General features: G+C 42.5%; 1 protein-coding gene across 5 annotated transcripts in view; it reads left to right on the top strand.

The window, feature by feature from the left end:
- The window catches only part of RBM20 (RNA binding motif protein 20), a 104,445-nt gene that overhangs the window by 72,895 nt on the left and 18,031 nt on the right, over nt 1–13,519 (top strand). For all 5 annotated transcript variants that reach the window (XM_030276385.4, XM_030276388.4, XM_030276387.4 and 2 more), the window contains exons 2-7: nt 4,301–5,471; nt 7,077–7,138; nt 7,296–7,387; nt 7,735–7,826; nt 11,667–11,810; nt 12,722–12,853. In XM_030276385.4, the coding sequence (XP_030132245.4) occupies nt 4,301–5,471; nt 7,077–7,138; nt 7,296–7,387; nt 7,735–7,826; nt 11,667–11,810; nt 12,722–12,853 (1,693 nt within the window). The remainder of the gene's footprint in view (nt 1–4,300; nt 5,472–7,076; nt 7,139–7,295; nt 7,388–7,734; nt 7,827–11,666; nt 11,811–12,721; nt 12,854–13,519) is intronic.

A 13,519-nucleotide genomic window follows, 5' to 3' on the forward strand; every position in this document is an offset into this window, starting at 1 on the left:
AAATTCTTTTAATGTATTTTAATTTGAAAACTACATCTACCCCTAATATCTTGCCAACTTCATCATCAAGCAGTTGACTTGTATATTTTTAAGGCATTTTTATTTGCTTTTTTAGTACAGTGGCAATTGTTTTGGATGAGTTTAGAGAAGGCAGCCCAATATGTTTTACATAAATTATACATTACGGGGGAAGGTATGTTCATGTTTCTTCATAACAGAATGATTTTGTGCCTACATAATTAGGAAATGGTTCTGTGTGATATATTCAGGAGTCCTGGATCTTAACTTTAAAGTTTGCTAACTCAGGAGCAGCTTTAGAAAAACCAGCATGCTACTGCACACATTTAAATCTAATAGTGTACTAGTGCAGAGTGATGGTACGTTTAGGATACTTGGATACGTTAATGTCCTTGTCATTTTAGTTCTGAAATTATAATATAGTAATACAGACTGCTTGGGGAAAAAAAGGGCACACTCTGGAACAAAAACTAGCAAAAATTTCTCATGCAAATATTTTGACAGGTAGGTGTAATTATAAGTAAAGACATGTCTTGGGGAGAGAATGCAAAAATCTTAGAAGATATGCAAGATTCATATGGGAGATACAAGAAAAATTCTGCACTGCTGTGAATTAGTCTTTTTTTTTTTTTTAAAGTATTCAAATTCACACCTTATGCAGCATTTCAAATATTTGTGAATATATAAATAGTTGCAACTCAGATCATTAATTTATTAGTCCAGCTTTTTTTTTTCTTTCCTAGTTTTGAAGGTGCTGTGCATCATTTTGAAACCCTTAGTTTCATCAGTTGAAAATCAAGCTCTAGGTTGTTGGTCTAATAGACATGTTTTGTGGTCAACCTTTTCATCACTCTTGTAGACAGGATTGCTCAAATAATCCAGCCATCTAGATACCTTACCTCTGACACTGTTCCTGGATACTAAAAGCATAATAAAGATTACAGGAATAGCAGGTGGGCTGAATTGATTTATGGTGATATGACCTTGCCAGTGTTTGCAACCCCATTGTGAGTGCTGCGATATCAATGTACAATCTCAACTCCCGTCTTTCAGAGCTGTGTGAAAACTTGTCTGGGCTATGGATTTCTTTGTCAAAACTGTGGGGCAGCACTCCTGCCTGTCGTTATTTCAGCAGAGAAAGACCATTTCTTGCCTTCCTAGTGGTGCTGGTGTGGGCCAGCTGTATAGCGGGTGTTAAATAAATAATTGCAGAGGACAACTTCTGTTTACTTTTTACATTGCTGACCTTATAATCGGGAATGTTTTGCACGGGATAGAGCTAACTCTGTCTGACGCAGGCCAATTCCCTGAGCACTTGATGGAGAATGAGAGCTTCATTCAGCTGCTTTCAATCATCTTGTGGCAGAGACCCCCCACGAGCAGGTGGGGGCTGCCTTTTTGTAACCTGAGGATGAGCTGGGGGTGGGAGGCGTGTCCAAATGGGGAATGGCATCCACTAAATACCTTAGCTGAGTGCTATCCTCACCTTGGGTTTGCACTTTCCAGTAGGTTAGTAAGTCTGTAGTAAGATTATTTACAAAATTATGTTATCAAATACATAAACATTGTGGTAGTAGCATAGAAAGAAACCTTCAAAGCTGTGCATGCTGACCCAATGTATCTGTTGTGCCACATATTTCACAACAGAACAGAAATCCTCAAATCTGGATATATCTCTAAAAGATGCTTTATGTACAGCTCTTCTCCAACCTTCTATCTGCATGTCTCCTTTCCTACTGACCCAGGAACAAGCACTTCCTTCTTTGCCTTGGTTAAATTATAAAATATTCTGTTTCTGCTATGGGAGGATAAACTTTGTGACCCGAAACACCCTGAAATCTGGAAATTCATAGTAGACATGGATTTTGAAGGTTTGGCCATTCCCAAACCTATTGGTGCATGGGAACAACTGTTCCCTCTTATTCTCTCCCTCTCTAAGTGGATTGGAGGCTGTGGCTTCTTCATAATATGTTCATTTTCGGTAAGGTTTCCCACATCCCCAGTCTTTCCTTGGTTTGGACTGTTGGCTTGCAATCCAAGGATGAAGCCAGCAGGCACAGGGAGCTGGTGCTGCCCTGCTCCACAGCAGGGTCCAAAGGCTGTTCGTCTGAACTGGCCAGAGCATTTCCAGTGCAACTGTGCAGGGCACTCCTGGCCTTGCCTTCCCCATACCCAGCAGCACATCCCAGGAGCAAGCACAGATCTGGGGAGAGGCAGCACCCAGGGCATTGCCCAGCTGGGGGTGCAGGTTCTTAGAAACAGTGTTCCAAAATTGGTCAAGATATCAGGAGGCTGAGGCAGCTTCAGGGCTCGTGGCAGTGTCAAGTGAGATGGCTTCTCTGGAGGGGGAGCCTGTGCCTGTGTCCAGCAGGTAGCCACCAGAGCTGGGAAGTGGCTGCAGCTGTTGGGATAAGCACACTGCTGCGTAGGCTTGCAGCACAGTGGAATTAGATTGCTGGGAACAGGAGTCATCTGTGGCTCCTGAGCTGAAAACATTATATGCTGTTGGCTTTTCTTTCTGAGACCGTTGGGCAGATCTTATTTGCATGCTTTGTAAAAGTTTTTAAAAGAGTTTTGCAGCTACTTAAAGAACAAAGGGTATAACTAGCTATAAAATAAAACAGTTGTCAGGAATGTGGTAAATGCCAGAAAACACACCATGAGTCAGGATGCTGGTGGCACAATACAGCCTAGGCACAGGTCCATGGCATGTCCCCTGGTGGCAATGACAGTGTGTGTGCCTTTGTGACAGCCCCTGCTCATTGCGCCCCTCTCACCACTGCACTCCTCAGCAGCTTTTGTGGGTCCTCAGGATCTCCTGGGCTGGGGTTTCTGAGGCCCTCCATGTTGTTTTGACTGTACTTGCGTCCTGACTCTCATCCATAATCAAATTTACAGCAGACTGGATTGTAAGTGCAAGTCAGAGAGTAAGTGATGGAAACCACATGGGGAAACAAAAGGCACCTCAGCTCTGAAGCTGAGGACTGGTGTCAGCCTGTGCTGGCAGGGAGTCGTGTCATTACATAATGATGCATTTATCCAAACGGTGTTTTGTGTTTTGGGAGACAGATGTGCCTTGCAGTTGCTAATGGAAGTTAAATGTTAAATTCGAAACCCATTCATTTTCTCTTAGTCATACTTTGGATTTAACCAGATGTTTTCCTAATTTGTGGTTTTCAAATGTAGCATGCTGACAAGACATTTATCATTAACTACAGCTTCATCCATGCAGTTTAGCAAATTGGCCAATTATTAACAGTGAGTGTTGTGTGGTGGTTGATGCATAGTTCCTGCTACTTTGAAAGGCCTCAATTGAAACTCAATACATTTTTACAATATAAATTAATTGAGCTTTGGACCACATCCCTATTGTGTGAGTGTTCTCTGCTCTGACTGTCAGAATGAAGAGCCATTTGTAATGCATTGAGTAGCTGTGCTGTCTGTGAGCAGAGGTGGTAGAAAGTGAAGGATAACATTTTTCCAGTAGAAGTATGAAAATGATGGTTTGGTGGTGGTGCTGTGAACTGGTGAGATGTCTCAAAGGTGTTTCCCAAAGCAAGGAACCATCATATGCCTGAAAAATTAATCTCCTATTTTCCCAGGTCTGGAATTCAAGCAGGCAATTCAGTCATTTATTCATCCTATGTATGAGACTTGAAGGACAACACTCAGTGTACTTCTTATTTCTAGAAAGTATAAAGACCTTGATTTTCAACAGCTGGCACTGCAGAATTTTTGTCTTACATTCCAGCTGAACTCTTCAGGACAGCTTGTTTGTAGTTGCTTCTCATTCATTTTTTTTCCTTTTCTATATTTGCATTTGCAAAACTATAGGCTTTGTTACAGAACAAACTGCTGTGCAGATTAATAACACAAGGACTGTAATAATTAAAATAAATGCATATGGAATATTTTCTCTTGCTTTATTCAGCCAGATATGCTAGGTGGGAAATACCTATGGGGCTGGCTTTAAAATCCCATTTGATGTCCTCTTCTTCACACCCGCCTGCTTTGTAGGAAAAGGGAATAATGATGGTATCACAAAATCAGTCAGGATCAGTGATGTCTCAGCAGGGAAGCTGGAGTTTGTATGAAGTGCAGAAGAGGGGGAAAATTGCTGATTCGGGGATGGTGTGGGAAGGCCTGTATGGCCTTTGCTTTCTGAGTTTTGATACACTAAGTCTCTGCAAGTGGCTGTGTATCCCATGCTGGGCTTTAACAGGAGGTGAGCGTAGGTAGGCATGGGGTGAATTTGGCTAACTCAGATGCTGATTGTTTGCAGTGCTGCCAAGCTCCTGGAGAAGAGTCCATTCTCTGTTGGCGCCCCAAGCCCCCTGCTCCCCTCGCCGGCGAGCCTGCAGCTGGCACAGCTCCAGGCACAGCTCACGCTCCACAGGCTGAAGTTGGCTCAGACTGCCGTCACCAACAACCCAGCCGCTGCCACCGTCCTCAACCAGGTGCTCTCCAAAGTGGCCATGTCACAGCCACTCTTCAACCATCTGAGGCACCCCACGGTGATGAGCGCCCCGCAGGGCCACGCTGCAGGCCCGCCCCAGGGGCCTGGCATCGCCAGCACCAGGTTCCCCTCTGGTGGCATTGCCTTTCCTGCCCAGAGCCCGGCCTTAGCTGCCCAAGGGGGAGGTCTGGGAGCCGTCCAGGCCCAGGCTCCCAATGCAATTGTCATGAATCCCTTTGGAAGTGTCATGGCTCCAGCCTCCAGCCAGCAACCCGTGGTGGTGGGTCTCAACAAGGCAAGTGCTTCCACATCTACTGCTGCAGGGGGCTTTTATGAGTACAGCAAGCACAATGCCACGTCTCAGGCATTCGCCTCGGAGGGGGAGCAGTCCAGCCAGCACAGCTTCCTTGCTGGTGGCACCCACACTGCCGCCCCAGCAGCAGGGCCACGCTACGAGAGTCACTTTGGGGCTCCCGGCCAGCTGCAGCACGAGGCGGCAGCGACATTTCCCAAGGAGTCCTACGGGGCAGCAGCACAGCATGGAGCAGCACGGGCCTTCCCCAGCGACCCACACCCAGGCTCCCATCCGAAAGGAGATCCCGGCCCTGTCTTGCATGGCAGCAGTACAAGCAACCAGTGGGAAAATATCCCTAATTTCCCCAGCCAAAACAAGCCTGACCTCATGCCCGGCGACAGCCTGTGGCCGTCAGCGAGTCAGCAGCAGTATGAAATAAGAAACGAGCTGTACAACCCCGAAGAGCCGACACCTGACACAAAGTTCAGCACGGCCGCCCCCCCCGCCTTCGGCCGCCTCAACCACAGCGCGCAGAGCTTCGGCAGCCCTCGCATGAGGCAGAAGGAGGAGCGCGGTGGCGGCACGCCCGAACTGCCCACCCGCTCCCTGCCGCCGCACCAGCTTGGCGACCTCCGCGGCGTGGCCCCTCTCCACTTCCCCCACATCTGCGCCCTGTGCGACAAGAAGATCTTCGATCTGAAGGTGAGTGGTTTGAGGGTGTCCCTGGGCACGGTTCAGACCCTCGAACAGGCTGTCAGTGACTGATCTGGCCACAGCTCCTGCCACCCCTCACTGCCAGTGTCCATCACCACAGAGGTGCCCTGAGAGACGCAGAAACAAAGGGCCATAGTTCTGCTGAGGGCATGGTACATCTGTTTCATGGCAGTTACGGGGGCTTCGAGATCCACATGCTGCCGTGAAAGGCGGTGAGATTGCAGCACTGATGGGAGAAACGTGAGGTCTGAGCTGAGGTCCTGGCTCACCTCATGGGCCCGAAGCGAAGTGGGGAGGAGCCTGAAGCTGATCCCCTGATACTCAAGCCAGTATTGCAACCCCACATCTGTAGCTTCATCTGCTTCTCCTTTTCTTATCCCAAAGTCTTCTCCCTAGCAGCCTCATGGAAGTAGCTTGCTTAAACAAACCAGCGCATTTTTTGGATAAACTTATTTTAACTATTCCTCTGTAGGGATTTTTTTCTTCCTTGTGTCTCACAGGAAAATTTAGGGTTCAAGGTCCCCAGGGACTTTGACCTGAAAGCAAGAATCTGCTCAGCACATGTGGTACAGACTGTGCTCTCACTTCTCTGTTCATACTGCCAAGGGAGCTCCAAATTCAACCTCACCCTCAAGAAACAGTTTCCCAGGCCATGTGTTGTAGGTCACGTTATTTAGGTCAGGTCTGGAGAAGGCCACCTAAGTGGCCCTCTGAGCCCCACAGCCATCCATGGTTGTTGTGGCCTCCTGGTGAGCCCTGTTCAACAAGTCCTTACGACCTTTTCTGTCACATCACAGGACCAGCACCTAACTACAAAGGCACGTGTTCTCATGCTGATGGTGGCCTGACAATAAAATTATAGCAGCATGTATGTAGGAAGGAAAATGGCCAGCAAATTAAATAGTACCCGATCCCTACACACCCTGGGGATTTGGGGTATTTGAATATATTTGCTGTCATGTTTACCTTTTACACTATTAGCAACTGCTTGCAAAAAGTTTTGCTTTGGTTACTGCAGCTTGTGGGGCTGGGCTGAAGCAGACCCTGTCTAGGGCATGCTGGACATTTCTTTTTTTTATTAAATACTTTAAAAGTGCAGGGGGAATGTCATTGCAGTGAGTTTCAGGGGATCTTTTAGTTGGTGTTTAATGCAGTGCCTCAACTGGATCATAGAAATGTAAATAGCTGAATGTACTTTGACAAATGTTGCTGATCTAGTGTAATAATAAGCACTGTCCTGGCTGCCTAGAATACTGAACATGTTCTTTATGGACATTGCAGGAATTGAGGGTGCTTAGCACCTTGCAGGATGAGGTCTTCAGCAGCAGTGAAATAATTTCATTACTAGAAATACACTGAATTTAAAAGCTAATATAGAGAAGATTTCCTTTTGTAAAGTAACTGATAATTTAACATTCAAATAATGAATCAGTAAATGCATTCATCAAAAATGTGCTTGGCTCCTACATCACATGGTTTGATCTTCAGCATCTCAATATTGATTTTAGAATAAGGTAAACTGAATGGAAGAATAAACTTTTGTATTTGTCTCAGGATTTTTCCTGTGTTCATTGTCTCTTTGTTTCAACATAGGACTGGGATCAGCACATTAAGGGAAGTCTTCACATCCAAAAATGTATGGCTTTTTCAGATAAGTAAGTATTATTTTAAATTTAATTCTTCAAACTGAATTGCTAACAGAGTATCCCTTACTTCAGTGGTTTTCCACTGGAAATTTACTGCCTAACAATGAAGCTTTAATATTTTTGGCACATCAAGCATGTCCCTAAAGTTCTTTTCTTTCTTTTTCAGCACTGGTATCCGGTGTATGTTAAGCTCAGCAGATGGAACATTGCATTTATCGCCAAATAATGCAGCAGTTTTCAATCCATCTAGTATTGAAGGTGAATGGTTGTATGTGCAATAGTTTAAAACACTTATTTTTGATTGAAAGGGAAATCAGTCTCTGAGGAGAACTGCATTTTTAAAATGAATTGTGGTAAAAGTTTCCAAGGAAAAATTTTGAGAAGTTGTGCACAAAAAAGAATGAAAGCCAATACCGTGCCCTTTGAAATATGAATTTAGTTTTCTTTCAAACAATAACTTGTTTTCATAGTACAACAAAACAGGGTATAATGGTGGAGAGAATATGAAATTATTTACTATGTAAATGGGGCATTGCTTACTGAGCACATTAATGCAATTAATATGAGCCAAGATTTTAATGAAATGTGTGTAATCCTTTATTTAGATTATCCACCAAATGTTGGCGCATCTTTTATTGCTACACCAGCAAGATCCTTTGGCCAGCCAGGTCCTACATTTTCTTCTCCTCCATCAGGGGTAAGAGTGAGTACCTAAGCAAACTGATGTCTGTGTTGAGATTGTTGTAGAAGCCACTTCTGCTTACTGGAATTAAAACCCTGAAGGCTTTATTTTCAACTGTAGTCTGAATATTTACTCTGTTATTTAAACTTCTCTGCAGTTCTTTTATGCTTTTGATTTTGACCAAATATGAACTTGGTTGTAGTTTTTGTTTTGCTTTGTTTTTTCCAGTGCTAACAGTTGTCTGCTTGTCAGTTATTCGGGGTGATGGGTAAATAAGTTTGTGTTTTCTGTTCACTTTTTCCCCCCATTGTCTGACCCAGAAAGGTCAGCTTCACCTTGGAATGAAGATTTGGATTAGGTTTTGAGTTACCTTAAATATTGAGCCCATCAAGCAACCTTCTCTGGTTATTGCTCTCTGCCTCTCTCACACAGAGATCCTCCTCCCAGAGCAATAGTGGCAAAAGACAGTGACTGCAGCTTCACTGTTATTCTCCTGGACGTCCCAGATCAGATCATTATACTGGACTAACTTTTCCTTGGTTTATTGTGGTGTAGTATTTATATCCTCTGCTGTCACTGGCAGCCTTTCTGCAAGTTTTTTTTGATGTGGTGCCTTCCACGGCTTAGGTTTATTAGTCCCTGCCCTGCAGTCAGTAAAGGTCCCCAGTTTTATATTGCTCTAATGCACACTCAAATTCCTAGCTCTATAATCAAAAAATGCCAGAAAAAAGAACCAACATTAAAAGGAGATCTTATACTGACAAAGCAGGAACATTTTAAAAGGGAAAAAAGGCAAATAAAAGCAAACCATATTCATAATGAAAATACAAAGCTGTTAAGATTAAAATGAAACTCATTACATATCAGAAAGCTACAACTAGAGCTGGGCACACCAAAGACTTATGTTAGGGCGTTCATGGAATAGCAGCAGTAATCCAGGGCTTCAGCTTTTCACCTTGTTAACTTTTATGTATATATCTCTCCTATGTGGTCTCAGACACTCTGAAAAGCCAGGCTGAGTTGTGTCCCTGTGCACTCCAGTTCACATCAGGCACTGCTTGCAGAAAGTTCACCCAAATTTCATTAATCCAGCTGTTTTTCTACCGTGCAGTTTTACTGTGCAAGAGGTTATTTGAAGGGGTTTCAGCTTCTGCCTATCACAGGCACTGTGAGAGCAGGCCAGCAAAGAGCAGAGCTGCTCATGACAGCTGCCTCCAAGGTCAGAGGTGGACTAGTAGTGGGTGCAGAGGAATGCTCCTTTTCATCATGTCTGTCAACTTCGCAACAAATGAAATCACTGCTAATACCAGTGTAATTTCTTTTTAGAATCTGTCACTATTTATCATTTAAGCTGCCTGAAGAAGTCCTCTTCTGAATGAGCTGTAGTATTTTGAGACATAAAAGAAACAATAACTTTGATTTTCCTGAATGCTGTAAATCCCTTTTTTCTTCAGAAGCCTAGTAGATGAGCAGGGAGCTATATTAGAGGTGTTAAGACTGAGTTTGCCAACTGTCATTCACTCTGCAACCCAGGTGGCTTATAATTTATTACACCTTTGCATGGTGGTATTCACTTTCAGCTAAGCTGCTGCCATTTAACTGAGCAGTAGGAGATTACACTTGACCCTGCATGTAATCATAAACAAAGTGTTCAGATTTCTGGAAGAGCTTGCTCTGTGCTGTCCATCTGCAAATAACTCTATCCCTCTGTAAAAGGCAAGTGCTACCAGTCTTCACTTGGACGTGGTGAGCCATTAGCACTGGAGGGATGAGATTGGCAGTTTCTTACTATCTTTAGAAAAAATTTCATGTGAAGCTTGAGAAAGGGATAAAAAATTTGAAAAGTGAGAAACAACAACAAATGTAATAAAACAGCTGTAATAAAAAAATCACCAAATTGGATGGGTGAAATAATATTTTAAATAATACAAGGTGCATTTTGCTGTTGTACATAATTTTTTTTAGACTTTTTTTTTTTTTTTTTTTTTTTTTTAATAGCCGTGCAGCTGCATTAGTAACCCCTGGTAGATGGTGGTTACCAAGAAAGTTAACTTTGAGTCTTACTGAAAATTACATTCAACACCTGGCATGCAACAGTTCCTCTAACTTCCTGATTGTAGATATGGAAGTGTATATTCCTTTTCTGGCCATGATTTACAGCTCTGTTTAATGAATGGATCCAGTTTAACTGCAATCATCTGACAAGATTATTGCTTGGTACAGCCTGTTGACTTCTGGCATGAGTATGTGACCACTTCTTAATCAAGAACTACAGCAGGTTTATGGCATAGCATTTTAATTTAAGCCATGGCCAATTGTGAGGAAGTGACAACGTCTTACAGTTGTTTGATTTAATGTCCTGAGGGCTGTGTGTGGGTACATGGGCTCTGGAGCCAAGGCAGTGAAGAGCTGAGCCTTTCTAGTCCAATACCATCTTTTAATAGATCTAACAAAACAAACAGAACGTGAGTGGTGTCCTGGGGTGTTTTTACACTGGGACTGCATTTGATGTTTCCTTTTCCTTATCCTCTAGCTGTAGTAGTGTTCTTCTGTTCTGTGCTACATGCTGCTTTGCCAGATGCATGCAGACATCACTACCTTTTCTGTTCAATTTGAGTTGAATTGCTTCATCTTTTCAGGATCAGGTCTTTGTTATTTTTCTGCCAGAATAAAAACCTTACTTCTGGACTTTTGCACTTCTTTGACTTACCTTACACACCTGAGTGGGATCTGTGAGATCCAAGCTTAGTAGCAGATCACTGTGTAATGCAGGGTTCTAATGCAGCAAAAATACACAAATGGTTAAGTAGTGAAGTCTGGAGGAAAGGCAACAGGATGGAGGTGTAAATAAGATAACATTAGCTCTGTAACTTGTGAACTTGTGTGAACATTAGCTCTGTAACTTGCTGACAAGCCAAACATTTGTGATGGCTCTGGTGAACTTGATCCCACAAGATTACATGATTTGCATCTTCCCTTGAATGGGACAATTTTAACTGAAGGTAGAGTTACTTCTTCAAGTAAAATCCTAATGCAGAGGTCATAAACATGGAGGTAGTCTGGAAAGATTTAATCCTGTGTGAGTGACGTTTTGCTTGTCATTAGCTATGGTAAATTAACATTCTCTCTGGCTGTACCCTGATTACTTTTGCACAGGGAGTGTAGAGCCTGCTTTCCATGCCAGGGAGATGGGAAGCTCTTTCGGAACTTCAAAATAGACTTCTACCCCTGGGAAGTGATCACCACGCCAGTACTCTGTGCCTGTGCCAGCCCAGTTTGGGAGCTCTGCCTCTCTGCATGTCGAGTGCTCACTGTGCCCCCAGGGGGAAGTCCTTCCTCCTGTGTGTTGTTGTAGTGAGAGGGAAAAGTAGCAGATTTTCTAACTTGGGGTACAGCTGTGTGTCCTCTCACAAGTCAAGTGGGATCACTTTTACCCCAGGCCCAGTCTGTTCTGTGAAGAAGAATTTAATTTTAGTCCCTGTTACCCTGAACATCCATATAGTCACATAAAATGATCTCCAATATCCATAAATTCAGCAAGGACTGCAGTGAGCAGTTAGTTTTTGCAGGAGTATTGTTGATCCTGTTGGAAGGACAGTCTCCCTTATAGAAATCCTCTCTGGAGTTTGCAAAGTCCAGGAATGGAGACTCCATTGCAGCCTGCACTGCAGCTAAACATTTCCCTTTCCATTTGTACTTCTAAACCAGGATGTTAAAATTCAAGTTTTAAAGAATATTTTTTTCTTAATAGCAGGTGAGCAGAGCATTTAATTTTTTGCAGAAATGTAAGATGTTATATAGTGGAGAGAATATCTAACATAAAACCATTGGTTTGCATTGGGTTTTTTTCCCCAGTTTCCCCAGAGGAAATCTACACTGGGTCGAGTTGTTCACATTTGCAACCTCCCCGAGGGAAGCTGCACAGAAAATGATGTCATTAACCTGGGCCTCCCCTTTGGAAAGGTCACCAACTATATCCTCATGAAATCTACTAATCAGGTACTGTACATTTGGGGTTACCAGTGTTGACATCTGTCGGCATAAAGACATAAAGATATGAAGACATAAACATGAAGACAGAGTCTTTGGGGGAAAACCTCTTATTTAGTAATAGAAACTTAAATATATGAAGTCTGCTCTCAAAGTGAAAAAAAAGTTGATGGTCACTGAATTAGAGGAGGATGTAAACATGACCACATCAAAACAAGTTCTTGTTTAAAAATCCTGGCAATCTCAATGAAAAAGTGTTGTGAAACTGTACTTTTACTAATTTTTTTAAAAAGTGAGTTACTTCCTGCCTTCTCTCAGCCATTTTTTAGGGTTACTTTCAGACTTCTCATGTTTATAGTAGCTTAAGTATACCCTAAGTATCTTAAGTGTACCAGTGGTGTAAGCTAGTAAGAATAGAATATCTTCTCTCACATTTCTGCAACAGACAAAATGGATGGATGTAGAACCCATGCTAGTGGAAAATGTTTGAGATTGTAATGTGTAAAAATCACAGAATCATAGAATGGTTTGGGTTGGATGGGACTTTAAAGACCATCTAGTTTTAACCCCCTGCCCTGGGGAGGGACACCATGGGCAGAGCCCCATCCAGCCTGGCCTTGAACACTGCCAGTCAAGGAAGATTTGATACCAGTCATTTAGTTTTGACTGAACTGTCTCCTAAGGTGACATATAGTCTTTAATAGCTGGTTTGCAACTATTATTTGCAGTTAAAGAAAGAATGAGAAATGGACTGAGTATTATAATTTCCGCTTCAGGCCTGGAAAGCCACCCAATTTTGTACTATCAAGACATTTTGCATGAGAAGCATCCAGAGAAAATGTATTGTGCTGCCTTTTCTCTCTTTTACTTTGTATTCTTAATTATGTAATAGATTGTAAAGTTCCCTCCATTTCTGCTAGGCCTTTCTGGAAATGGCTTACAGTGAAGCAGCCCAAGCCATGGTACAGTACTACAAAGAAAAACCTGCTATGATAAATGATGACAAGTTACTTATTAGGATGTCTAAAAGATACAAGGAATTGCAGCTGAAGGTAAGATGGTCATTCTTGATCAAATTATATGAATTTCCATGGCACATCTGGAGAATACATTTGAAAATATTCTTGCTGATTACTGATTTATAATTAATGCTTTAATATGATGGAAAAAGAAATAAAGATAAATTGAGGAATGTAAATTATCGATTTTTTACACTTGCTCTTATTTTAAATTGTAACTCTTGGAAGAGACCCCAGTTTCTCTGATCCTTTCAATACCATTATTTCAAAAAGCCCTTCTGAGCTTCCTTGTGAGCAGGCTCCCTACATTGCTTGGTCTAACAAAGGCCAAAAATACAACCATGTGCTTGAGCCATAGCACAGTCTTGACACCAAGCAGTGGTAACAGGACTAAACAGCATACTGATTTATTTTTATTTTTTGTGAATGATCTAAGTTATAAAATAAGTTGGTGGGCATTTTTTGTTTGGTTGGTTGGTTTTTTCTGGGTTTGTTTGTTTGCTTGCTTGTTTGTTTGTTTGTTTTTAACATAGAGTCAAAGCAGAGCAATATTCTTTAGACTTTCTGTAGAGTGTGTAACACTTCTGTTCTGGACACTTGAGTGATGTCCAGAGATCACTGCTCTTGTGAAAGTATTTATAGAGGCTTATATACTACCATGTAATACTAAGAGAGTAATTTTATTTCATGGTGACTTGG

The sequence above is a fragment of the Taeniopygia guttata genome, chromosome 6, assembly GCF_048771995.1.
Source record: "Taeniopygia guttata chromosome 6, bTaeGut7.mat, whole genome shotgun sequence".
In the NCBI taxonomy this organism is placed as follows: Eukaryota; Metazoa; Chordata; class Aves; order Passeriformes; family Estrildidae; genus Taeniopygia; species Taeniopygia guttata.